General features: G+C 36.9%; 1 protein-coding gene across 1 annotated transcript in view; it reads right to left on the reverse strand.

Annotated features, from left to right (window-relative positions):
* Positions 1 to 1,679: 1,679 nt before the first annotated feature.
* The window catches only part of mtnr1aa (melatonin receptor 1A a), a 55,223-nt gene continuing 29,125 nt past the window's right edge, over positions 1,680 to 27,777 (reverse strand). Inside the window, exon 2 of the mRNA XM_048197488.1 lies at positions 1,680 to 3,903. Within this exon, the coding sequence (XP_048053445.1) occupies positions 3,035 to 3,903 (869 nt within the window). The 3' untranslated portion in view covers positions 1,680 to 3,034. The remainder of the gene's footprint in view (positions 3,904 to 27,777) is intronic.

A 27,777-nucleotide genomic window follows, 5' to 3' on the forward strand; every position in this document is an offset into this window, starting at 1 on the left:
TTCATGACTGTTTCAGGAAGCACGGAGGGGAGGGGGAGGAGGAGGAAGAGGGAGGGTCTAGCTAGCCTCTGTTTTGTTTGACAACACTTCGAACGTCAACAGGAAGTTACTCCGCCCAGGATCGCTTAGAGAACCTTTAATTTCCAGTTTATATCTCAAAATTCTGACTTTTATTTCTCGCAAATCTGAGTTTATGTCTCATATTTCTTTCAAGGAAAAACAGAATTTTGAGATCTACTCATTATTCTATCTTTTTTCCTCAGAATTGCAAGTTTATCCCGCAATTCTGACATTTTTTCCACCAGGATTGTAAAATAAGCTCACACTTGCGAGTTACAAAATCCGAACTGGGAGTTACAGTATAAACATGCAAATGCAAGAAAAAAAGTCAGAATTGTGAAATAAAAATGTTATAGGCTATGTTTAAAAGTTATCTATGTTGAATGTTATAGGTTTAAATATTATTTCATGCTGTAACTGCTATGTATGTATTTCCTCTATGAACTGCATATGTCAATATTATGTAGACTTACTGTTCAAATCAAATTCATGCTTTAATAGTAGACTACTCCTTGCAAGTTTCATGATTCAGATGATTCTCACTTGTAGGTTGAGAATAATTTAATATTCATGCTTTCTTTACTGGCAAAATTCACTCAGACGACTGTTGGCTGCTAGACACGGAATAACAGAACTGGGTCAAATAACTCTTGCACAGGTGATTCTCCATTGGAAATGCTTTGCAGTCTAGAAATAGTCTTAATCTGTGTCTGGGAAGCCAGGGCTGCTCATCTGCAAATCACCTCAAATTAAATGGACTATTTCTGAATCAGCTCTGATATCATCATATTACAACAGACTAAATCCTGATCAGTCTGCGTCCAGCTCTAAAATAGCCCCTATCTCATATACAAGAAACAGCAAATCAACACAGATTCATTACACTTAAAATTGCCATTCATACAAAAAATTCCAAAGACTGTAAATTATAGTGTCCACATGTTCCAACTATAACCACACCTGGACGGGGTCAGAGTAAATCACCCCACTTTCCACATTGTTCAGTTATTTTATACATAGATATGAATCTCTTGGTCTCCGAGGGCGATAGAGGCAGGAGAGGCACAGATTAGTGCATAATTCTGTTAGAGGGTAGTGTAAATCCTGGCATTTTTATGTTGCTCATTCATTCTGTCGCACACTTGTCCAGTCAGTTGGGTCGGATTAAACAGAGTGATGTCACCACAGAATGTCATGTTTCTCTCTCTCTCTTTATCGAGCAGCAGTGGTGGGCGTTCAGCTAGAACGATTGCATAAGCTTCAATCTAATACTGTAATTTAATACTTATATTGGTGTGTTGATACCGCCTGCTTTTTGCCCCAGAAAAATAGCTATCCTAAAAATAAGATAAATGTGCTTATCTTACATTTAATTTCTTTATGTAGTTGGCAATTTTATGGTTAGAACAATAAAAAAGTAAAGTTTAAGATTTATTCTCTTGGATAAAAAACTTATTTTTTTACAAAGTTTATATATTGTTTTAGCTGTTTAATTTTTTTAAAATCTTGTTTTAAAAACGAGTCAATATTTTTACTAGATAACAAGACATAAAAATAGTAAATTAATAAAAATAAAAACCATTTTTGCATATTCAAGATATATAAAATTCCAATTTTATTTTTTATTAATCATTTTGATTTTAATATGTTTACTCAGTTTGCATATGAACTTGTCATTAGATCCATGCATACAAAGAGTGGAGAGAGACAGATAAAAAGAAAAATAGAGGGAGAGAATGTAAGGAGACATTTAAAAAGACAAAGACAATTAAAAAAAAAAAAAGTAGCAGGAGGAGAGGACAGAGACCCTGTGGGACTGTGGGAAAGCAGCAATCCAGGTGTATTGCTTTCTCAAATGGAGAGTAACAGTGGCAAACCAGGTGAGGTCATTTCAAAGCAGTAAACTTTGTAACAAACTCTTTCCGTAGAGTGTTTGTAAAGATTTGGTCACATTTGTGGCCAGGCATTGCAGAGATATGCTGATGTTCATGGCATAATTTTGACAACATTGTTATTCATTCTCCACTGAATGATCAACATCAGTGAAACACACTCAATTTATATTTATATACAGTAATAGTGCATTAGTGCCCGTCCACTTTTTTAGCGGCGTTGGTCCTAGAAGTATTTTTTCCCATTCATTTTTCCCATACGGATTTAGAAAAAAAGAAAGAAAAAAAAAATCATTATAAAAGCATTATAAACCATAAACCAACCAGCTATGAGGTGAATCACAACAACTCATATTTACTTGAAAGTACTCAAGTACTTGAAAATCAGACAAAAAGACAAGATTGTGTACTTTGATTGCTTCATTGACGGAAAGAACTACAATCCCATGAAGCACTTTTGGTATGACTTGCTTGCTGCGACTCTCTGATTGGTGGAATTGTCTGTACAGCATCATGGGAAATATAGTTTTTTTTACCAGGAATTCAGCTGTTAAACATGATTATTTAAAAAATTTGTTGAAATAATGTGAACAGATGGCTTCTACAAAAGCATATGCCATCGCTTAACCTCAGAGCTCAACAAGTCTTTGTTTTTTGAAGGTTTACATCATTACAAATCTATTTTCCAATGGAGAAAATGAATAAAGTTTATACTTCCAGAACCTGACTGTTGCACTCTATATCATTCATACCTTCATATTTGTTTTTTGTTTTTTTCTTTCAGACAAAGATATTGATATAAAATTATTACACAGTATGTCTTACATAGATTTTGATATAATCACTGTAAACATTAAAACAAGAAATTCATACATACAAGTACATCTGACCAACGATGAAAAAAGTGCTTTATAAAAGACAATGATAATAATTTCCTGTTTGTTTTAATTGTGTTGAGGCAAAAAAATCACAGTTTCAGGGCTGCTTCCTGACAACATATTTGGTTATCAGTTTGTTTTTGTTTTTTTAAATCAAGTTTGCTGAGTTAGTTGAGTTCTCTTCACCTCACACACATATACAGTTCACACAGAGTCCACCTTGACCTGATTGTTGTTGGTCATGAGTGGTGAGGGTTTGCTTTTGAGTCTTTCTTGGGCTTCATTTGAACTTTCCCCAAAGAAGATCCTCGCAGTACATACCGACACCACAATGCGCTTATACTCGCGGCGGAAGTTCTGGTTCAACACTCCATAGACGATTGCATTGAGGCAACTGTTAAAGTATGCCATGAAATAACTTGCCACAAAGAGCCATTCAGGTATTAAAGGAACCACGTGCTCTGGAGAAATGGCTACCGCCAGCCCGATGAAGTTTAATGGTGCCCAGCACACGGCAAAGAGCACGAAAACAACAAACATTGTGACGAAGTTTCGTACGTCATGAGGCGTGAGCTTGGGACGATTGTCAGGCTTGACCCGTCGCCGCACCTGTATGACCAGGACCCAAATTCGTAGGTAACAGTAGGTGACTATCATGATTGGAAGGATGAAATGGAAGAAGACGACAGCGATCGTGTACGCCGAGCTCGCCGACTGCTCGAACGTACAGGAATAAACCCGCGGGTCATACTGCAAGGAGCCCACAAACAAGTTGGGCACGATAGCGAGCACCGTCAAGGCCCAGATTAACAGTACATAGCAGACTGAGTTTTTGTCACTGTAGAGCTTGTCATACTTCAGGCTGTGGCATATATAGCAGTAGCGATTAATTGCAATTCCGGTGATGTTGAAAATGGAGCCGATTACACTGACGCCCATCAGGAAGCCGCTAATTTGGCAGTGCATGTATCCCAGGTTCCAGCCCTGGTGAAATATGGAGGTCAGGACCAGCGGATATGGGTATATGGCCACCACAAGGTCCGCCACCGCCAAACTCACCACAAAGATGTTACCTGAGGGACAGACAGAAAGAGAGAGATAAAGGTTAAGAGTCTATGACTGCATCCAAAAGCTTAGGCAGTTTCCTTGTTGCCCTTATTTTTGAAAAAATTAACAAGTTGAGTTAACTTAAAGGTGCCGTAGAACGTCTTTTTAAAAGATGTAATATAAGTCTAAGGTGTCCCCTGAATGTGTCTGTGAAGTTTCAGCTCAAAATACCCCATAGATTTTTTTAAATTAATTTTTTAACTGCCTATTTTGGGGCATCATTAAATATGAGGCGATTTAGGCTGCGGCCCCTTTAAATGCTCATGCTCCCCGCCCACGGAGTTCGTTCACACAGCTAATATAACCCTCAAAATGGATCTTTACAAAGTGTTCGTCATGCAGCATGTCTAATCGCGTAAGTATGGTATTTATTTGGATGTTTACATTTGATTCTGAATGAGTTTGATAGTACTCTGTGGCTAAAGCTAACATTACACACTGTTGGAGAGATTTATAAAGAATGAAGTTGTGTTTATGAATTATACAGACTGCAAGTGTTTAATAATGAAAATAGCAACAGCTCTCTTGTCTCCGTGAATACAGTAAGAAACGATGGTAACTTTAACCACATTTAACAGTACATTAGCAACATGCTAACGAAACATTTCGAAAGACAATTTACAAATATCACTAAAAATATCATGTTATCATGGATCATGTCAGTTATTATTGCTCCATCTGCCACTTTTCGCTGTTGTCCTTGCTTGCTTACCTAGTCTGATGATTCAGCTGTGCAGCTCTAGACGTTAATACTGGCTGCCCTTGTGTAATGCCTCGATCATGGGCTGGCATATGCAAATATTGGGGGCGTACACCCCGACTGTTATGTCACAGTCGGTGTTATGTTGAGATTCGCCTGTTCGTCGGAGGTCTTTTAAACAAATGAGATTTATATAAGGAGGAGGAAACAATGGTGTTTGAGACTCAATGTATGTCATTTCCATGTACTGAACTCTTGTTATTTAACTATGCCAACATAAATTCAATTTTTAATTCTAGGGCACCTTTAAAAGTTAACTTAAATCAACCAGCTACAAAGCATTTTTAAGATTTTCAACTTCAGTAGTTGTAGCTGTGCCAACTAATTTTTGAAAGTTATACTGGTTGTTCACCCAAACTAAGTTAAATCAACCTTTCTCTGTAAGTACATTAAAATATCAAGCGCTGGAAGTTAAATGAATAGTTCACCCAAAAATGAAAATGTTGTCATCATTTACTCACCCTCAAATTGTTCCATATCTGTATGAGTTTCTTTCTTCTGTTGAACACAAAATAAGATATTTTGAAGAATGTTGGTAACCAGACACGGTAACAGTCCATAGTAGGGAAATAAATACTATGGAAGTCAATGGCTACCATCAACTGTCTGGTTACCGACATTCTTCAAAATATCTTCAATATTCAACAGAATAAAGAAACTCATACAGTTTTGGAACAACTTGAGGGTGAGTAAATGATGACAGAATTTTCATTTTTAGTTGAACTATCCCTTTAAATCCCGTTATTCTAACAAATTCCCAAAAGAGCATGTCTTTCTTATCAGTGAATAGTTGAACACAGATTTTTTATCCTTTAATTCTAAAGCACAATTAATGTACTCATCCTCATAATTCCCCATATTTTGACCAAACACAGAAAAATGTAATTATTCAAGAGCATATTAGAGTAAAATAGAAGTTGGATTTAATAGCTGCATTTCCATTACCCTTCAAATTGCAAGTTGAAAATAAGCCCAATGGAAACACGTCAATTTCGCAATAACTTACATACGTACAGTACAGTCCAAAAGTTTGGAACCACTAAGATTTTTAATGTTTTTAAAAGAAGTTTCGTCTGCTCACCAAGGCTACATTTATTTAATTAAAAATACAGTAAAAACAGTAATATTGTGAAATATTATTACAATTTAAAATAACTGTTTTCTATTTGAATATATTTGACAAAGTAATTTATTCCTGTGATGCAAAGCTGAATTTTCAGCATCATTACTCCAGTCTTCAGTGTCACATGATCCTTCAGAAATCATTCTAATATGCTGATCTGCTGCTCAAGAAACATTTAATGTGTACAATTGTACAAAATATTTGTGTACAATATTTTTTTTCAGGATTATTTGATGAATAGAAAGTTCAAAAGAACAGTGTTTATCTGAAATCTAATCTTTTGTAACATTATAAATGTCTTTACTGCCACTTTTGATTGATTTAATGCATCGTTGCTGAATAAAAGTATTCATTTCTTTAATTTCTTTAAAAAAAAATAAAAATAAAAATTCTTACTGACCCCAAACTTTTGAACGGTAGTGTATAATGCTACAGAAGCTTTGTATTTCAGATAAATGCTGTTCTTTTGACCTTTCTATTCATCAAGGAATCCTGAAAAAAAAAGTACACAACTGTTTTCAACATTGAAAATAATCATAAATGTTTATTGAGCAGCAAATCAGCATATTAGAATGATTTCTGAAGGATCATGTGACACTGAAGACTGGAGTAACGATGCTGAAAATTCAGCTTTGCCATCACAGGAATAAATTACTTTGTCAAATATATTTAAATAGTACACAGTTATTTTAAATTGTAATAATATTTCACAATATTACTGTTTTTTACTGTATTTTTAATTAAATAAATGTAGCCTTGGTGAGCAGACGAAACTTCTTTTAAAAACATTAAAAATCTTAGTGGTTCCAAACTTTTGGACTGTACTGTATATCGCAAATAAGTTTTTACGCTCACATGAGATAGTTTTTCAGGTAATTCAAAAAAGAAATATTTTGCAAAACTACAAAGGAAACAATTTTTTTTTTTTCACATTTACAAACATTCACAAACAAATGCCACAATTTATCAAGACCTTGAAGCAGATAGGAGGAAGAAACACCCAGAGACACCTCATATGTGGCCACTCCCAAGTGTAAGGGGCTTTCCTTGCCATTAATACTTGGATAACATGCTTACATCTCCTTCGATTAAAAATAATGTCTAGTGCAGTGGCTGCAATATACTTAAACCTACTAACATCTGTTGCCATGATTTTTTTTAAATGACTTATCGCGACAGTAAAAAAATACATTTTAGTCCCATAACCTCAATTAATGGCAACAGTCATTTCGCAATTGTTTTATCGACATTTAGAAAATATTGCAAATGTTTTGTGCAAATCTGTAATGGAAACCGACTTTGCAGGCAGCATTTGTACATTAAGTTACTTCTCACACAGAAATGCGGGATATCATAGGCAGTGAATAATACATCTATGCTACCTTCAAAAATCGATCAGGACATGCTTTGTTGCCTGGCAGCATTTTTCAGCTTTCAGAAGCAGCCTACATGGTAACTTTTCATTTTTATCAAGTAAACGAAATGTGTACTAAGTCTTTCATTAGTTCAATAAACCTTTATTGCCCCATAAACATATGCATGAGCTGCACTCCAAACATTTGCCTCTATCAATCAACAGAATGTGTGCTCTATAAAGGAGCGTGCACATGTGTGTTTATAAATGTGAGAGTGAGCAGTTATTAATTAGTTTCCCCCATTGTGTGGATGGTTAGGCATGGCCTATAGCTGATGGCTACATTAGTAAAAGAACATGGGAGGTTATAATGAATGCACATCTCTAATTGCCGCCAGGCACAAGGAATTGACATTGTGTATAAAGCTGAAATAATTAACTAACATTGTAATCAAGAGGGAAACACTAAAGGCAGTTGCAGCTGAGTTGCACTCTGTATAGCTCTCTGAAGATTGTGTAAGAAAAACGCATGTGAATGGCAACACAGAGGCTTTTTGTCTTATAAATAAACTACAATCTGCATTTAGAAGGATTTACTGTTACTCCATCCTCGACAGTTAAAGAACTGGGTGTTATATTAGACAGCAACTTGTCCTTTGAAAATCAAATTTTATATGTTACAAAAACAGCCTTCTTCCACCTCAGAAACATTGCTAAGATATGGAATATGTTATCTATTTCTGATGCAGAAAAGTTAGTTCATGCTTTCATGACGTCTCGACTAGATTACTGTAATGCATTACTAGCTGGTTGTCCTGCTTCCTCAATAAATAAGCTACAATTAGTACAAAATGCAGCTGCTAGAGTTCTTAGCAGGTCAAGAAAATATGATCATATAACAGCAATTTTATCATCTCTACACTGGTTACCCATTAAGTTCTGTATCGATTATAAAGTATTGCTAAAGACCTATAAGGCTCTAAATGGTTTAGCTCCTGTGTACTTAACCGATCTTCTATCGCCCTACAATCCTTCACGCTCTTTAAGATCATAAAACTCTGGACTTCTGGTTGTACCTAGGATATCTAAGTCCACTAAAGGAGGGAGAGCGTTTTCACATTTGGCTCCGAAACTCTGGAATAGCCTTTCTGATAATGTTTGGGGCTCAGACTCGCTCTCCCAGTTTAAATCTAGATTAAAGACGCATCTCTTTAGCCAAGCATTCACATAATGCATCTCATCTTTGCTTAATGTTATGAACAGCAGCTACACTAATTATTCTCCATTTGCTTTTCTGTTTTACCTTGGGACACCCGTCCCGAGGTGACTAGAGTGGACATCAGCTTCAGTTTGGATCCAGCCTCTTAAGAAGACCTCAGATGACCAACACCTATGAAGAGACAGCGCCAACTCCTGCGAGGACCAGGATCAACATGCACATTGCCAAATTTCTATATATCTTAATTATTGTTAATATGTCATTCATTTTCCAGGAGCTCACTGCTTCTACCTTCAGTTAAACTGCTAACAGTGATTGTAAATTAATTGCCTAAATTATTACATTATTTGCTAACTGCATTCTTTAAATTGTAATGTTGACATGCATTCTCTGTAAAGCTGCTTTGAAATGATATGTATCGTGAAAAGCGCTATACAAATAAATGTGAATTGAATACCATATATCTAGACTTATTAAATTAAAGTAGCACTGAATTTAATTCACAAAAAGGAAAGAAAAGGCACAAAAAGAGAACTCTTTAATATCCTTTATTCCCCTAGACAACAATGAAACTATTTGGAAAGCAGATTTTTCTGCTGAGCTAAAGACACGGATAGTCTCACATAAGGGATCAGTTTAACAAGATGCCAAAGTCTGCAATGAACAATCTGGACAATCTAATATTCTTTTCTTTTTGTTTGACAACAGTTGTCTCCTTTGTGTCTATATCCTAAATCAGGGGTTATGAAACTGGGGTTGCCACAAGAGGGTGCAATGCAGTTCACAGAAGAACAGAAAAGTTTCTACTTAAAAACATCTGAGAATATCTATCATGTCTCTTAGACTTCTTAAACTCTCATTAGGGTAACGTCACTAGAGAGCATATCATCTTTAAGGTAGATTTGCAGTGAAAAGGTCTTATTTGCCTTTAAGACAAACTCTTGTAAATCAGGATGTTGATAAGTCATTGAGAAATGGGCACATGAACCCGTCCTTGTGTGTCAGCTGTCTCGCAGCCCCCTCGCAATGTCAGCACGTGTCAGTAGTGTTGTCAAAGTGTAGAACAGAAGCACTAATTTACGAGTAGTGGCAGTCCGTCTTGACGATTATCTCACAGTGGCCGAAAGCAAAGCTGTCACTCAAACATCCCCTTGAGCACACCGTTGACATGCCATCCACATAGGGGCACATACACACAAACTTTCTCACCATTTGCACAAATATCATCTGTGCTTTTCAGGCAAATAACCTTGGCTGTTCTTAAATACCAGAAGTCATTTCTCAGAGCATCCTCCTTGGACGCAGACCATGTCGGAGACACCATGTGACATATAGAGGCTCCGCCTCCATTTATTCTACTTACATTTTAATGTAAAGCTTAAAGGGATAGTTCACTCATCAAAGTTGTCATTTACTCTCCCTCGTGTCATTCTAAGCTTCAAGATCATAAAGGAAGATATTTTAACTTTTTTCTGTTATTAATACACTGAAGTTCAATGGGGTCCAGTGCTGTTTTGTACCCCAATGACTAATTATATGGACAAAAATCCACATAGAATTATTGGAAAAAACGCGCCTGTGGTAACGTTTCTATAAAATGTTGCTAGCAAATTGAATGTCCTGTGAGTGGTGTTTTAAAGTGTGTAAAATTTTTCCCAAAACAAATCTGAATCTGGCAACGTTTTATTAGTGGTTATCGAGGAAGTTCGTAAATTAAATGTCTGATGAGTTGTGCTAAAACTAAAGGATAATGCTCAATCACATTTGCAAACAACGTACCACATAAACCAATCCCTACCCTAACCTATAGTGTAAACCAGGGATGGGCAACTTCAGTCCTGGAGGGCCACTGCCCAGCAGAGATTAGCTCCAACCCTAATCAATCACACCTGAACCAGCTAATCAAGGTCTTCAGGATTAGTAGAAAGCTATAGGCAAGTGAGTTTTTATCGGGGATAAGCAGCTAAACTCTGCAGGACAGTGGCCCTTCAGGACAGATGTTGCCCATCCCTGGTGTAAACAAAAGCATGCATTAGATTAAAACACATTTGCTGAAACAACCATGTCATTTTAGCCTTTGAGCTCTGTTATTATGACTTGTGTTTCATGGGACTCGTACCTGAGCGCTCAGCATCACAAGTGAGTGCTGTACCAGGTAAGCTACCGAGCAAGTTTACTACCTCAGAAAAGCCATACAGCTGGTTATGTAATGCAAACATCCAAATGTATTAATTTAAAAATCATGCACTATGGTAAAAGGTCATAACATAGTATTGTGTTAGGAATCATAATTCATGCAAAAAAGAATAAAGGTTGGTGGTGTTTTAGTGCCACTAGTGGTCATTTAAGTTCGAAACTGCGTTGTTTGTAGGTACACTCTAAAAAAAAAATGGTGCTATAGTACTAAAAGTGGTTCTTTGGCTCATAATCATAAGGGAACCACTTTAAGTGCTGTATTGCACTAAATCTTCAGTGGTTCTTAAGCAGTTCTTCGAGATGACTGAGGTGCTACAGTATATAGCACCACTACTGTATGAACCTGTTAAGCCCCTGTATGGTTCTTCAGTGGTTCTTTGGGGTGGTTAAGGTGCTAAATAGCACTACTGTCCCATATAAAGAACCTGTTAAGCCCCTTTAAAGGTTCTTTACGATCCAAAGAACAACTGTTGGTGCTGTTTAGCACCATTTTTGTTGAAGAAATAAAATGCGATATGACACCTCTTATGGGTTCAACATAGCACCATTTGACAAAGGTGCTGTAGAGCACCTTTAAACATAGACTATTTTTAGCCTTTTTTTTTAGAGTCTATGTTTTGGCAATAATGTAGGTAGAGGGACTTTTTCTCAAAAGGCCTATGTTGACAAAAACTGTTGAAACACTTAAACAAATCTTCTTTTGTGTTCCACAGAAGAAAGAACATTCTACAGGTTTGGAACAACATGAGAGAGAGTAAATTATGAATTTTCATTTTGAGGTGAACTATCCCATTAGTGATCTCCTATCTGAATCTAAACATATAGTAGCCTACACTTACCCATGAAGACATTCAAATGTTCACAAAACAAGTTTGTTTTGAATCTCCCAGCAGTCACGGGTTGTCCAGACTCAATACCTTGTATGGAGCCATTATAGGTTAAGTCTTGATGCACACTGACAGCAGAGGTTACTTGGGTTGTCTCCATGACAACTTCAGTGGTGCACTCAGCTTATTTGTGACTAAGAGGGGTAGATGAAGGAGGCTATGCAGCCTTCATTCTTACAGACGGAAGGAGGAATGGAAGAAATCAAAGAACTGTCCTTGACAAAGTCAAACTGTCAAGTCCCAAGGGAATGTAATGCCATCAGCCTGGCTTTGCTTCCATTCTGCAAGTTTGGGTTATCAGAGCTTAAGGTGTCACTCAAACCACTTTATTTAGCTTACAAGGAGATAGGACTCTGGCTCATGGAAGACATTCCTCATTTTCCCCATTACTTGTTCCATTTGGGTCCCAAATTCTGAAATGTTTTCCCTTGTGGGATTTCAGGATGTGAGAATTACCCAGACTGACAAGTGACAGAAGCATATTAGCAGAAAGATATGATACTCAGTACTTTTAATGAGTCTGTGACTGCCCTTAAACAAACTGCCCCTGGCATTCCCTCTAACCCCTAAACACTTTGTAATCTTCCAGCATTGGTGAATCACATTAGCATGCGCATATCATCTTCTCTTTACTTCTTTACTACTGTCTTCCATCTAATGTATGTAAAGGTCATTCACATGTTAAAAGTCAAGTGTGCTTCAGGCATGGCCCAAGACGTCAGGTGCGGCCAATATCCTTGCAAAGGCATCATCTTAATTAGAGCAGAATGCCTAGGGTCAGCCCTCAAATAGGAGATAGGTCAACAGGTCACCATATCGACAAGGTCAAAACATGTGGCAGCTTCCTTCCAGCAGGTCATTATGCATAACCTTCAGGATAATGCATGTTAATGTATGTTAAATGTCTCACGGATATGACTACATTTCAATATGTCAAGGCAATGCCATTTTTTACGGATGCATTAACTGAGGATGACAGCACTGTAATTGCCTGCATACATTACATTTACATTGGACTACTTCACAATTAAGATTCTGAATACTGTTTACTGTAGAAATACATTATTATGAATGTCACTCTACTTTACATATAAACAATGTTCTTGATCGCTTCTTGAGCTGCTGAAATGGGAAAAAATTTTAAACTGATTGGGTGAACATTTTTTTAATGGATTCAGCGATATATGTACATTTTAGGGATACCAGCATGACTGAATCTAATTCAACAAACCAATGGTTCTTAAATGTCTGCATTCTTCCACTGATGCGGACACCATAATAAAATACTATACGTGACACACATTTTAGAACAGGGGTATCCAATCCTTCTCCTGGAAGTTCCTAGTAATTCTAAGCTTTGTCCGAAATTGCCTCCTATACCCTTAAATAGGGCACTATTTGAGGGGACAGCCATTTGTAGTGGTGTCCGAAACCATATTGGACATTATCAAGTGCACTCGTTCAATCCCACAATGCACCACAATAATGAGTGTACAACCGATGTACGCTCAACAGCTAGAGAACGGCTGGATTTTTTTTAATCAAAAATAATAAAAGCTGTAATATTGCAAAATTTTATTACAATTATAATGATCCTTCAGAAATCAGTCCAATAAGCTATGTTGCTCTAGAAACAATTCTTAGTACTATAAATATAGAAAATGGTTGTGCTGTTAAATATTTTTGTGGAAAACGTGATACTTTTTATTTCAGGATTCACTTCTGCTGTCTAAAATCTGAAATCACCTCGTACTGTAATGAACAGAAAAGGTGCAAAAAAAATAAAAACAACCATTAATGGAATCAGTAACTGGAATTATTAAAGTGGAATCAGAATCTAGTAGTTAGTTCGCGGACAAGCTACGCAATATCGCGTTCATAATCGAAGCCGATTCATCTGCAATTATGAACGCGATATTGCGTAGCTTGTCCGCGAACTACGGCTCTGTATATTAAGTGCCGCTCCATTTGAAAGCAGGTGATGGACATTTACCGCTAATCACAGAACCGGCTTTACTGATGAGACACGCATGACAATCTCATGCGATTAATCGTGCAGCCCTATCAGAATCATTATGAAATTCCTTATGATTCACTATTCAGTTAGATGTTAATTTTGCATGAATCACTATCTGTCTTTTGGATGGTCCTCATGCTACAAGCTTTAAGTAACTTTGCAGTTCTCTGCATGTCATGGCACCGAATGGCACCTTAAATGGGTCTGTGAATGAGAGAGATCTCTTAAAGGATTCATTAACGTTTTATTATTTTATAATGTTCTCTGAGGTCCAATTATCATGTTATCAAGATTTTTACATAAAAAAATCTATTTAGAAGTAATAAGTTCTTTTCTATCCTGTTTTTGACCCTCACTTTCAAACACTCCATTTTGTTGGGCATGTCACATGAAAGACTTGGAAGTAAATGGCCACTGCTATGATTGGGTATCAGTTTTGCATATTAAAATAATTTTCAACATCCCCACCACTAGGGCAGTGCAAAGAATGTTTTTCCACAACTTGGCACTTCAAAGCGTCTTGTAATTCTCAGAGGCATTGTTTTGTTGCTTGATTAATCCTGTTTATCTCACAGTTACTATTACATGACATGTGTGAATTGGTGGGCGGGGCTAAAGAGGCAATGATGTTGAAATTAGGGATTGATCTTCTTCTGCAGAGATGCTCTTTCGTTGCACTATGATGTAATGTGACAAAAAACAAAACGAGTTGTTTTCTGAGCTTGTTTGCAATAAAAGCTATTTTTGGACTAACAATTTCTTGAGTTCTTAAACTTATGTTAAAATATGTCAAAAGATCAAAGAAAATTTTATTTCTTAATTCATGACCCCTTTAACATAAGATTAATGCTACAGTAAAAAAATGAATGGCAGTGACTCTGTGAGTGGAAAACAGCAAGTGGGTGGCTTTGAAATCTAACATTCATAATGACTCCAGTACAGTCAATAAAATGAAAACCTTTAGGTATTCAGCTAATTATCAACCAATTACCCTCTCTTTTCAGCACCCAGTTGGCTATTGTCCCTTAATGTGTCTTTCTGAGACAAAAATAGGACAGGGAACCTGTGACAGAAATAGCCTCTAGTTTTTTTCCAAGCTGATTACGGTGTCAGCAGAAGCCCTTTCACCTATGCAGTCTACCATAGCAGGAAGCCAGCATGAAATTATTTGATTTGGGCTGATATTGATATCATGTTTATAAACGAGAAAGGCAGTCAGACAGTAATGATGAGCCTCAATTTCTCCCCAGTGCTCTGTATACATTGATGATGGGCAATTTGAGTATGTCTGAAAACAAAAGAAGCACTTTGAGGGCTCTATGGATATCAGTAACAGTGCTGCACCTTAGAAGTACATATACACAGGCTGAAGAGAGGAAAAGTAGAAGTATGAAGGGACACTGAATTGTATTTATGCATCTGAATGGAAATAGCTCTCTTTTACTGTCATGATTCCCCCAAGGGCACACAGACAAAGCAAGGTCAAATAGTTTTCAGTCATTGGGTTTAGTGCAGCAGTCAGAGGCAACAAGGTGTTACACTGAGGACTGTGAGCACAGTAATCTGTCTGATTAACTCCCTTCAGTAAACAGCATTGAAATTCAAAACCACCAACCCCTCCAACCATGATGCCATGCTGCTAGCGTGGAGTTAAACTGAGGGACAAGGGCACACAGAGACACATTAACACATTAGCGTCTACACACATGCGGCATGAAACTGAAGATGCCAGAAGCTTTGTGGCCATATTTAGAATCAGAATTACCTAAACACTGTTAAAGATTATATGACATTATGTGTGAAGGATGACTTTACAACATGCTGCATATGACACACGCAATTTATTAGCCCACAACAGTAGTGAGGTGAAGGTGAAGTGAATGGTGTCTTCTAAACGATGTCTTCATAGACGTCTTCGCTCCTTAGTTGAATTAAGATATTATAATGTATTATATATTATAATGTATATATATATATATATATATATATATATATATATATATATATATATATATATATATATATATATGCTCCTTTATTTTTCAAAGTGCTTCTCTCTCTCTCTCTATTATATATATATATATATATATATATATATATATATATATATATATATATAGATAGATATAGATAGATATAGATAGATAGATAGATAGATAGATAGATAGATAGATAGATAGATATTTGTAACAATGTAAGAGTCTTTACTGTAATTTGTTTTTATCAACTAAATGCATCCATGCTCAATAAAAGTATTAATTTATTTAAAAAATAATAATAATAATAATATTACGGACTCCAAACTTTTAAATGGTAGTGTACATATGTACAAATCTTACATTATCATTTGAAATAAAAAATAATTTTAATGGTTTTAAAAGCATTTTAAATATGCTATTCTACATTAAATAGGGTCCTGAGGTTGTATTACAGAAAATTTCTATTGTAATTCTTGATTTCTTGAAATGAAAAAGTTTTTAAGAGTAACATGTCGCATGCTCTGCTGTATGCTATGCCCAAGCTAATAGATGTGTTCGGATCAGGTCAAGATAAACCTTTTTAGAGCATATTGTACCTCTTTTTATACTGCTCCTTTCTGGGTTAAGTTAAAAAAAGTGCAGCTTATATAAGCTTCAGACAATGATTGTATGAGAATTATTTTGAAAAAAAAAAAAAAACAAAAAAAAAACAGTGCAAGTAATCTATGTTGTATGTCAAGAGTAACAACTTTTATGGCTTTAATGAGAAACTTGATGTATAAATTTATTTGTCAGCCGGATAATTATTATTATTATGCTGTTGTCAAACCCTAGGGAAAGTGTGGTCCGATACCAGTCACCTATTGGTATAACCATCTTTTTTGTGTATTCTATTTTTTTCTTTTGTGTTGTTTGTTGTATGTTTCTTTTCTAATGGACCTTCAGCCTAGAAATAAAGATGAAAAAAAAAAAAAAAAAACATGTAAGTGAAATTACCATGGTTACTAAACAGAGAGGATAGGTTTCTGAGTTGGAATGTTTCTGTAAACCAGCCCCTGTGGTAACATAACATGCTGCAAAACATTAAAAGCTTCAAATTCTAGCACTTCCATGACTAATTGTATAAATCACAGTAAAAGACATCCTCAGAGTGGCCCATTAAAGGTGCATTGGAGGACCAGCATAGGTGACATAGCTAACTGCCTAGAGCAGCGTAGGGCTCTTTCAGATACTTTTTCTCATCTTTCGCACATTCAAGGCAGTTTCACTAGATTGCAGCCACTACTCTCATTTTTTGAGTAGCTTATGATGCTTTTTTCAGATGCAGCTCCCTGTGCGTTACCTCCCTCCCTGCTGCCAGAGCCCCCTTCCACCTCTGTCCACAAGTGTCCTCATCTGCTAGAAGCCAAACATGGACACTGATTCATAGAAATGCAGCAATTCACTCAACTCACGATTCAATACTATTCTTGATACTGGTTTCACGATTCGATTTTCTCACGATTTTTTTTTTTAACAAAATGAGATTTAAATGAGAAATTGTCTTTTTATTATTTCTCAGACAAAATGCTGCATATTTCTTTATGAATTTGAAATATAACAAAACTAAATTGAAATTTTAAAACCGACCCTAAATCAAATAAATAAATAAATAAATAATACAAATAAAAGAAATCTCTTCATATGCCAGACGAACAAGATGTTTATTTGCTCTAGCCACTAAAAATCTGTAGCCATTTAAAATTAGAGGCAACCACTGCATTTTAATCACAATCCCAACAAAGATGCATGTGCAGTTTTTAATTTAAATTAGATTGTATACTTTTTAACATTTGAAGAAAAAAAAAACGTTCAGAATTTAGCTTTGTGAAATTATGCTAAATAAAACTTCATAACAGCAGACGGGCTGCATGAGAATGCAAATTCACTGTCTTGACAGCAGGTGGCGCTTATGGGACAGCGGCAATACAGTGCTTCCATGGTTACTGCTGTAAACAAACCAGCGCTGTGCACTAAAACAAAGAATATACACTAACAAGAAACGACAGTCAACAGAACGTTCCATTGAAACACCGGCGCCCAGCAGCAGCCCTGCGTTTCCGCCATTTTGTGGTGAAAGTGAGTCGGCAGTCCACTAGTTTCTATGGCAATATCAGCTGCTTTGTTAAAAAAAAAAAACGTACATTGTCGCTGAAATCCAACCTGAATGATGACAACACAGAATAAAATATTATCACTAGTGATCATCAAATACTTTTAACGGTTTATTTTACACACTTTGGGCCCTATAATACACCCGGCGCAATGCGATGCAAGGCGCAGCGCAAGTGTGTTTGCTAGTTTGCGTCCGGCGCCGTTCGCGTTTTCCCGTTCAGCGCCACGTCCTTAAATTAGTAAATGCATTTGCGCCAGTTAGTGCGCCCACGGGTGTGCTGGTCTAAAAAAGAGGTGTGTTCAGGCGCATTGCCGGCGCATTGCTATTTTAAGGAGCTGAAAATAGACTGCGCCATAGACTAACTCAAACCTGGTCTAAAGTCTAAAGTCAATGGCGCAATATTTTTTTGTTAGAGCGCGTTGGTAGAAACTGCACCTCTGGGCGCGTCCACAGTGCACGTTGACTTTGTTTATTACGCACAGGGATGCGCATCACACAAACATGCCAAATATTAAAAACAAAAGGATTACAGTGTAAAAGAATATTATTGTGTAGGCTACATAAATATAAAAATGTAACTTCGTTTAACTTCTAACCAAACGTTTAACTTCACGCACGAGCAGATCGGTTTCTTCGCTTGAAAAGCGTTCAGCTTTTACACCAACAAATTCCGCCATGTAAATAGCAATCCGCCATGGCGCGAGCGCATCTCGCTCTTAAAGGGAATGGGAGATGACACTCTGATTGGTTTATTGAACGTTACGCCCATTACTCATTAAGAGAATAGGGACAACCCATTTCAAAAATGCGCCCCGGCGCACGGACCGTTTTTCCGTCGTTAAAATAGCAAAAGTGGATTTGGACACGCCCTGAGTGCACCTGCGCCGTGCGGTTTACACTTTGCGTTTAGATCGTTAAAATAGGGCCCTTTGTGTTTAAGTCTTCCACTTTTTTCACAACACCTTTGCTCTCTAGAAACCCAGTCAGTTTGGGTTAAAATTCTTTAAAAGGCTTATAAACACTGAATTAATACCAACATATGAAATTAAATTAAGGACATGCATCAGAAAATTTGAGAATGTTGGACAATAAATGAATATAACAGATTGATTTTGCAGTGTTGTCTAATGTCTGTTAAAACAAAAGTGTCCAAAAGTGAGAATTAAGCGATAACGGACACAGCAACGCATCATGTATTTTATGATCGTTATGTTTGTAGCATGATCCATTAAAACGTACAATATAATTTAAATTCAGACCTAGATATTATTACTATTACTCCACTAGGTCTGAAATATATTGTTCGCTGCAAACATGATGATCTTAAATGTATTAATTAACTACTAATAAATGTGTAAAGTTGCATAAAATGGAAATACTCAATAACTACGTTACCTCAGATGGAGGATTAGTTGGATTCCACAACTGGTAAAATAAAACATATATAAGACAATACAACATTTACTGTAGGAGCCATACAATTTACTGGTGACTTAATTTAAAAAACTGTTCTATTGCGCTTCTGATTTGGCTGTGAAATTCGCAAATTTTGGGTGCGTAAGATGTGAAGGATTCTACGGTCCATTTAGTATGGTCCGGCTGCGCTACTGGAGCGCCATCCCGTGGCTGTTAGCAAAAAAGTATCAAATTGTCACCTCTTGGGTTCTAAGCTCTTTGACTAAAACCAAAGTCCCTTAAGACAAATCATTTCACTCAGCATCCATCTTTGAAACGCCCCTCGGGCATGCAAGTGCATTTGAATAGGGAAACATCAAATTCTCCAAAGCTGTACAGATATACATTAATATAAACCCCCACCTCAAAATGTATCATGATTCATTTAGCATCTCAAGTAACTTGAATTGTCACGTTTTAATCTACTTTTTAACCAGTTCCATATATCGTTACATCCCTACTGATTCATGTTTTTAGCACAGGTAATCAAGTCAGTGAAATGCAATCACTTTGTTAGGGTTAGAGTTTAAAAAATCTATTTAATTTATTTTCAGTATTTCAATATTTAAAGACCCCCTGTTGTGAAAATCAAGTTTTTAATGTTGTTTTATGTCTATGTAGTGTTTTTAATATGCTTTAAGACAAACCATGTGCAAATTCATATGTCAGCACCATTGCTGAGTATTTTATGTTTGATACTGCAGTAAACCAAAGACAGTCTAAAACCCGCGGTTTGAAATCGTGGGTGTTTGTGACGTCACAGAGTACCTTGTAACCAACCACAACAACGTGCCAGCAGGCTTTAGCATATCATTAACTATGACTGCTCTGAAGCAGGAAAGTCTCGAGAGAAGCCAGGTTATCCCGGTATATTCTGTTGATATGAATAATTGTGCAGATTTAGCAATATAGCGAGTCTATAAAGATGTTATGATTAACTATATGCCTTTCTCCACTGACGTTCTGAGTTGTTCAAAGCGTTTGTAAGGATACTGATTGTTAGAAGGCAGCTGTCTGACTCTGAGATGAAGAACGGGAATGATCTGTGTAACATTAGCAACACATTATTAGCTGTTTGATAACGTAGTCAAGCAAAAGGTTAATCATATTAATTCATATTAATTAATGACAGAACCGTCGCAAGGGCTGTGCCAAGTGTGCGAGTGCATAGGAGCTGGCGCCAAAGTAAAGTGACAGCTGACTTGAAGTAAAGCCAATAAAGTTAATGTTTTTGTCCTTCTAAGTATTTTAATACTATAAAACATAGCCAAAACAATATTGCGCTGAGCGTGTGACCGCAATTCATGTGCATATTCAGTCACTATGGCATCGCAAGTCAAGTTCTGCTATTCAGTACATTCTAAATTCTGATTTTGGCCGCCTCTGGAATGGATCAAACCATAGATATTAGCCTACCTGATAAGTAAATACGCTGGAAATCCGCGTTCATTCAAGGATGTGCATTTATTTCATGTACGGAGAAGGCACTGGCGCCTGCAGAATTTCATCTGAATGTTTTTTAAAACTCCAAAAAGCAATGAAATTGTCAAACATCCATTTAATGCATGTTCACAGAGGAAAACGGCTGCTTGTTCTTTCGATGCTGTCTGTTTTACTGAGAAATCGCTTCAGGTGATTCAGTGAGAGAGCAGTCCAAAGAAATGCAAGTGGATTCAAACCGTTTTGCAAAGGCGTTTTACCAATTCGTAATTTAAAACACAATTTAAGAGTCAGAAAATATGAGAAGTTCAGTTGCACAGCTGTTAAACTGAATATACAAAGCGAAGGCAAGCTTTTTTCTTAAATATCCACAACACAAACAACAAATTGCTTGTCACTATAGCAACAGTATACTCTCTCCGAGCCTGCGCGAGCGAGTGGATGCGGGGCTAATTTGCATATTCATTCATTACCCGTGTATATTAAATGAGGCAAGGGTGTAGAGTTAATAAATAAAAGTTTAATTAAATTAATATTTATTATTATTATTATTATTATAGAATTAAATTAATTTAAGTTAATAAAAAAAGTTTAAAACAAGCAGTTTTGGAATAATTACAGCAACATTTTCCAAATATCTATCATACTGTGTTCAGCAGCATGGGCTCTTTGATTTAAAAAGTATGGGAACCACTGCTACACTGTAAAACCCCATCAGTACTACTAACTTATAAAGATTGAGTACCCTGCAATTAAAGTCTGTTAAATCATTGATGACTTAAAACAATTACATTTTCTGAACGTTTAGTTTTTTTGTGTAGCTCAACATTTTTTAGTAAACCCTAATACTTAAATTATTATTTTCAAGTTTACTGAGCGATAAAAAGTCACGTCATCCATGTCACATCGTTGCCGATGTTACCAATGTAACTGACGTTATCAGAAGAGTCCATTCAACATTAAACTGAGTTGCAGCAGATTTCAAGTTCCCAGTATGCTTTGCATCACACTCTGTAAGGGAGAAAAAAAATTGAAATTGAATGCTATTTTGTGTGTTTTTTCACTAAATTAATACAGGGAAAGATGTGTTATTGTTTAATGTTCTGTTATTTTGGTATTTAAAGATATTTCTGTGATGCTGAAGTTTTGTAGGGTTACCATCGTGGTGAAGAGAAGTGCCTGAGAACATCAAGGCTATATTTACTGCATGTTGATTAACTGTTCATGCAAGTAAATAGTGATTGTCTCTTTGATGGTTACATTAGCGCATGCTGGTGCGCTGTTGCTAACTAACACTCAACCGTAAAGATTAGGTGTTAGTTTATTCAATATTTCAGTTAAATTGTAATTACCGAATTTGTGTAGTATAAAATAATATTTTTTAGGTTCTACTAAAATAATCTTTGAGTTGTTTACTTAAATGTTTTGAGTATTCTGAACTGTTTTACAACCACTGCATCAAAACAACTGAAAAATATGAAACACTACATCAAAAGATTTGAGTTACTTAAATTGTTTGAGGTATTCGGTGTCTACAATAATTTTGAGTACTCTGAACTTATCGGGCTTTACAGTGTATATAAAAAGACAGTTCAAGGATGCTATCAAGCATTTAAAATTTTAAAAAGACCAGAACAATTCATATCATCTCTGCTCAGTCATGTCCTTATCTTCTCTCTTTTTGTCTCCTGGCATTGCTTGCCTGCTTGAATTAAGGACAGCAAAGATTGCTGGGGTGAACATATTTCTTCATGACGCATGCTCAGACATCTCTCTCTCTTTTCGTTGCATAATTCTCCTTTTCCTGTCTCCATGCATATGATGAAACTCGTTTCTCATTCAAATGATACTGAAGTAGTCAATTAGCTGTTATACCTGGCTTGTTCACAACTCAAATGTGCTGTTCACAGCTCAAAAGTGTCCACCATTTGGACTATCCAATAAAACACTTATTCTTAATTTATGATCACAACCTCACGCCCACACGCTCTCATGGATCGTTTGCGGTCAGCGCGATACGACATCGTGTCACGGGTGTTATCCCGCAGATTGTGGACGGTGTGACGGTACCTGTCGTACAAGCTCAGCGTCTCCCTAGAGCAAACAGAGATGACAAAACACCACAGGTGGTGTCACACTCCGCGTCAGGCAAGTTCTGAGCAAAGTTGGCAAGACGCGAGCTGACAGATCCGTGCCACAGACTCTGAAACATACACATACACACATTCACACAAACACAGAAAGAGAGGTGGAGACAATGAAATACACATGGCACTACTGAGGCTTTAACCCTGTCAGATGTCAGGTTTGAGCCCAAGTCACCGAACACACACACACACACACACACACACACTCATATACTCCGGCAGTCCTCACACTGACAGTACTGTCAGTTCTACTTCTCGTCCACCCGAGTGTCAAGCATTAGGCTGTCCTATTCAAACAAGCATGTCCTCCAAGCGCAGTGACGTGTGGTGGTCTTCTGAAATGAGAAGACAAGGTTTGGTGTAAATTTGTGACATTTTAAGGGTTTTATGTGACACTGAAGATTGGAGTAATGACCACTGAAAATTCAACTTTGCCGTCACAGGAATAAATTGCATTTTTAAATATTTTACTTTTTTAAATTTTAATCAAGCATAGCAATAGTTCAGGCAGGTTACGTCAATCAAGCATGTATCAGCTGACTCTCTACCTATAGGAATACGACATCTATCACAGCATCCATATATAAGGTCCATCAATATTAGCAGCAGCTTTATCACGTTGCTCAGGAGCCAATTACCCTCCTCCATCCCCATTCCTCCTCTCAGCCAGCCAGGACTTGGCCTTCTGATTCCTCTTCGAATCAGACTAATTTCTTGAATTATGTTGTAATTATGCTTCATTAAATTATTAAACATTAATGATATCTTTAATACATTTATGTTGGCTCTGTTCTGTTTACCAAAGAGGGGTTATTGCTGCTCTCATCCATGCTAGGCTGCATGGATGTGCAAGGAGTTCTTGCCTACAACAGAACCATACCACCAGTCCAAACTGTATTCTAATTGTCAATCACCTTTGATGATAGTGGTCATGACAGAAATAACATTTTGATCAAATAAATGTAGCCTTGGTATAAGAGGCATAAAAAACATTTTGTAAAAAAAATAACACTTTACAATGAGGCCGCATTTGTTAATATTAGTTAATGCATTAGTTAACTTGAAATAACAATGAGCAATATATTTTTCATAGCACTTATTAATCTTTAACGTCAGTTAATAAAAATCTAATGTTAGTTCACAGTACATTAACAAATACAACTTTGGTTTTTAAAAATGTATTGGTAAGAAGTATTGTTACAACGAACTCAATGGATATATTCACCTCAGAGAAGAAGGTTTGTGGATTGTATTTTGAGTCACGTTTTTTTAAAATTCTTCTTTATGATGTTTTATTAACAAAATTCAGGAGGAGCAGGTGCAGATAATTAGACTAATTATCACAGGTGGAAAGCATTCAGCTAATCAACCAACGGAGGTATATATACTGCAGACTTACCTCCGTTCGATTGACAGTTTATCAGCATCCCTCCACCACCCCATCTCCTCACTTCTAAATCCTATCTCTCATAACCACATCCGGGGGGAGTACTCTGGGTTCGGGCCAAAATTCCGAGTTCAGCGCCCTCCCCCTGGACAGCAAGCCAAATACGCATTACTTTCTCTGTCTAATTATATGTATATGTGAACTTGTGAATGGCCTGGTTTGAAATCAGCTGTTTCTACATTTGTCCGCTTATGTCATACATGCCAGTTCGTAGGAAAACCAAAGCAGACCATACTGTTGCCTCCTCTTAACCTGATCCCTGTCCTTCATGAACTGACTGATTGTAGACTGCGTAGGTCCCTTACCTAAATCCAAATCCGGTCATCAATATATCTTAACCATCATGTGCACTGCGACTCGCTATCTACAAGCAATTCCTCTTTGCACGATAAGGGATAAAACAGTGGTGCAAGAGATAATTTGTTTCTGCTCTCTCTCTTTGGTTTACCTAGGGTTATTCAATCAGACCAGGGTTTCAATTTTACCTCAAAAAGTGTTTACACAGATGCTGAACGAATTGGGAGTTAAACATCAATTGGCGAGTGTGTATCACCTCGGTGCATTACAAAGATTTCATCAGACTCTTTAGTCTATGCTCAGAAAATTTTACACAGAAACTGGGTGGAAGATGTTCCATTGATTATGTCCACAATAAGAGAGAGTGTTCAGGAGACACTTCGATTCAGCCCTACAGAGTTTGTGTTTGGCCATACTGCGAGAGGCCTGCTTAGGTTACTGAGTGAACGGTTGCTTTCACAGACTTCATCACCTGTACATATACTTTAATGTCTTTATCAAGTCTGTCAGTTATCATTTACATTACATTTATGTAATGGCTGCACAGGATCAGGAGCAGCAATACAACTGTAAAGTAAAGAATGCTTTTAACATCTGACCCCTCCATATAACTCACGGACCACGGCTCCGGCCGGTCTAGGAGAAACTGTGACTTTGGCATCTTTGTTGCCCATCTGAAGCTAAACAGAAGACCCCATCACCAGGTCTGGGGACTTTAAAAGAGTCACCCCATGTGGGTTAATGGCCAGGTGGCCACAGGCACCAGCCAAACAGACTGCCACCAAAGACACACACAAACACGCAGGGAGATTGTATGTACATTTATCCTCAAAATATGACTGTGCCAAAGTGTACCCGTCATTGTATTTCAAGTTGCATGTATGTATCCCTAATATATAACTTTAGCTATTACTGTAGTTGTATTAGTTTTATTCTAAACGCTATAATTCAAGTATAAACTGTATCTCCCCTTTTATGTCTTTGCCATCTGACAAGTTTGGTCTCATTGTAAAGCTCTCTGAATGTCCTAATTGACAATGTATGTTACATTACTGTAAAATGCATTTTTCTATTTTTAATGGTACTTCGAAGAAAATGTACTTAGATCTGACACTTCATAAACCATGCAAATTAGGTCATAAATGGAGACAAAGAAAAAGTTTGCCCGCCAAAATTGCACCCTCACCATTGGCTGGCGTACCCAAGGAGGCGTTCTGGTTTGTTGTCCTTAAAGCACAATGACACGCGTCTCTTGGTCGCACAAGTTTTTCTTTTGTCAAGCCTTCTTCATCCTCCATCACCTAGGAGACGGACTCTCTCTCTCTCTTCTTTATTTTCCGGTTATCTTACTCTTAAGTTAAAACCTTGTTTGAAAATCCCGCCAAAGAGCACTTCCGCGGAAACGGACCAATCGCCAAACCACACGCACTGAAACTCTGACAGAAAGGCGAGTAACCACAGCATCTGAAGTTATGCAAGTAGCAGAACAATTTCTTTCCACGCGCTTTAGGCTCTGTGTAAACTGAGTTTCCTTGCTGGCACTCAAAGGTTTTAACTGATTGTAATTTGCCATTTCGTTGATCACCTCTGTTTTCTTGACTTTACTTTTGTTTTCTATATACGTGTATTATTTGTGTGTATTTAGCAGTATAGCCTCTGTATTCGTAGTTTCATATATTAAATACATTATATTCATGCTTGATTGTTTCTGCTGCTCATTCAGAAAACCAAGTAAAATATAATATTAAATATATATATTAATAATGTTATATTTAATATAATATTAAATATAAATGTAGCAAATTACAGGTATTTAATTAATTAGTTCAAATTATGGGTGAAATATATGTATATTTCACCCATAATTTGAACTAATTAATTAAATACCTGTAATTTGCTACATTTATATTTAATCATTCAGCATTTTATCTAAAGTGACTTTAAAGTGAGGAGAGCAATAGAAGCAATCAAGCCAACAATAGGGCAACAATACACAAGTGCTGTGACTAGTCCCTGTTAGTCTAGCACAGTACAGTTTTTTTTTTTTTCTTTTTTTTAATATATAGAATAGTAAGTGTTAGTATTAATGGGTCAAGTGTTTATGAAAAATATGCATCTTCAGCCATTTCTTGAAAATGGCTAAAGACTCAGCAGCTTGCGTTGAGTTAGGCATGTCATTGATGCAAGCAGCAATTGGCAACCAGTGAAATTTAATGAGGAGAGGTGTGACATGAGCTCTCTTCAACTCATTAAAGACCACTCTTGCCGCTGCAATCTGAATCAGTTGCAAGGTTTGATAGTGTATGCTGGAAGCCCTGCCAAGAAAGCATTACAACAGTCCAGTCTGGATAGAACAAGAGCTTGGACAAGGAGTTGTGTAGCATGCTCCGATAGGAAGGGCCTGACCCTACTAATGTTGTATAAAAAAAAAAAAAAGGTATGGAGGCGTGATTTTCAGCCTGGTGAGTCTGTACTGACCCTACTTCTGGCCCTACTTCTTGTGCCTGGAACAGCCTTACAAGCTAAATTTTCTTGTTGAGAGAATACGCAGTGATACTAATTACGTTGTTGGCACTCCTGATCGGCGACATACAGTAAGGGTAGAGTTTGTCATGTTGAAGGCATTCATCACTCGAAATGCAACTTCACATCCTCCTGTTATACCTGTGTCTGCAGCAGTTGAATGTCCTGAGGAGGACGGACTGTAGAGCATGGTTTTACAACCACAAAAGACTGCCTACTCTCCACCCACTGACCTAATGCATAATCATTATGGGAAGAGTGCTAGCCTGATGGGGTTTAAAATTTGTCTGCTGGAGACCCAAGTTTGGTTTGAGATCTAAAAATTCCCATACATGAACTAACCCATAGACCCTCCCCTCGAAGAAATCAGGAGAGAAGTGGTTGAAAGTGGACAAAAGAGACGGCTTAAAATACCAGGTGTAAAAGAGTATGCATTTCTACTTGTGATATGATCGACCAAAACACTTCTTAATACCAGGTGTACACAGGGCCTCAGACTACACCCTATTGTTGAAACCTAAAAGGAGAAAGTGTGAACTTCTATGATTACTTATTGTAAGCTGATTCATTTGTTTTGTCTTTTGATTATTTGAAGTTTACTAGTTTAATAACCTATTTGCCTATTTCTTTATTGAGGGGTTAGTAGGGAGGTAGGTGTCATTTTATTTTTGAATTGGACTTTTTCTCATGTTTATGTTAACTTGGAAATGTATTCTGCTGTACTTTTCCTTTTGTATAGTTATTTTGGTCAATTAGGAGTTAGAGTGATTATGTTTGTTTTGGCATTGCCCCCTTCTGAAATCTGAAACCCTCCTTTTCTTTTGTTTGTTTTTGTAAATAA

This window comes from Megalobrama amblycephala, linkage group LG7, assembly GCF_018812025.1.
Source record: "Megalobrama amblycephala isolate DHTTF-2021 linkage group LG7, ASM1881202v1, whole genome shotgun sequence".
Classification (NCBI taxonomy): domain Eukaryota; kingdom Metazoa; phylum Chordata; class Actinopteri; order Cypriniformes; family Xenocyprididae; genus Megalobrama; species Megalobrama amblycephala.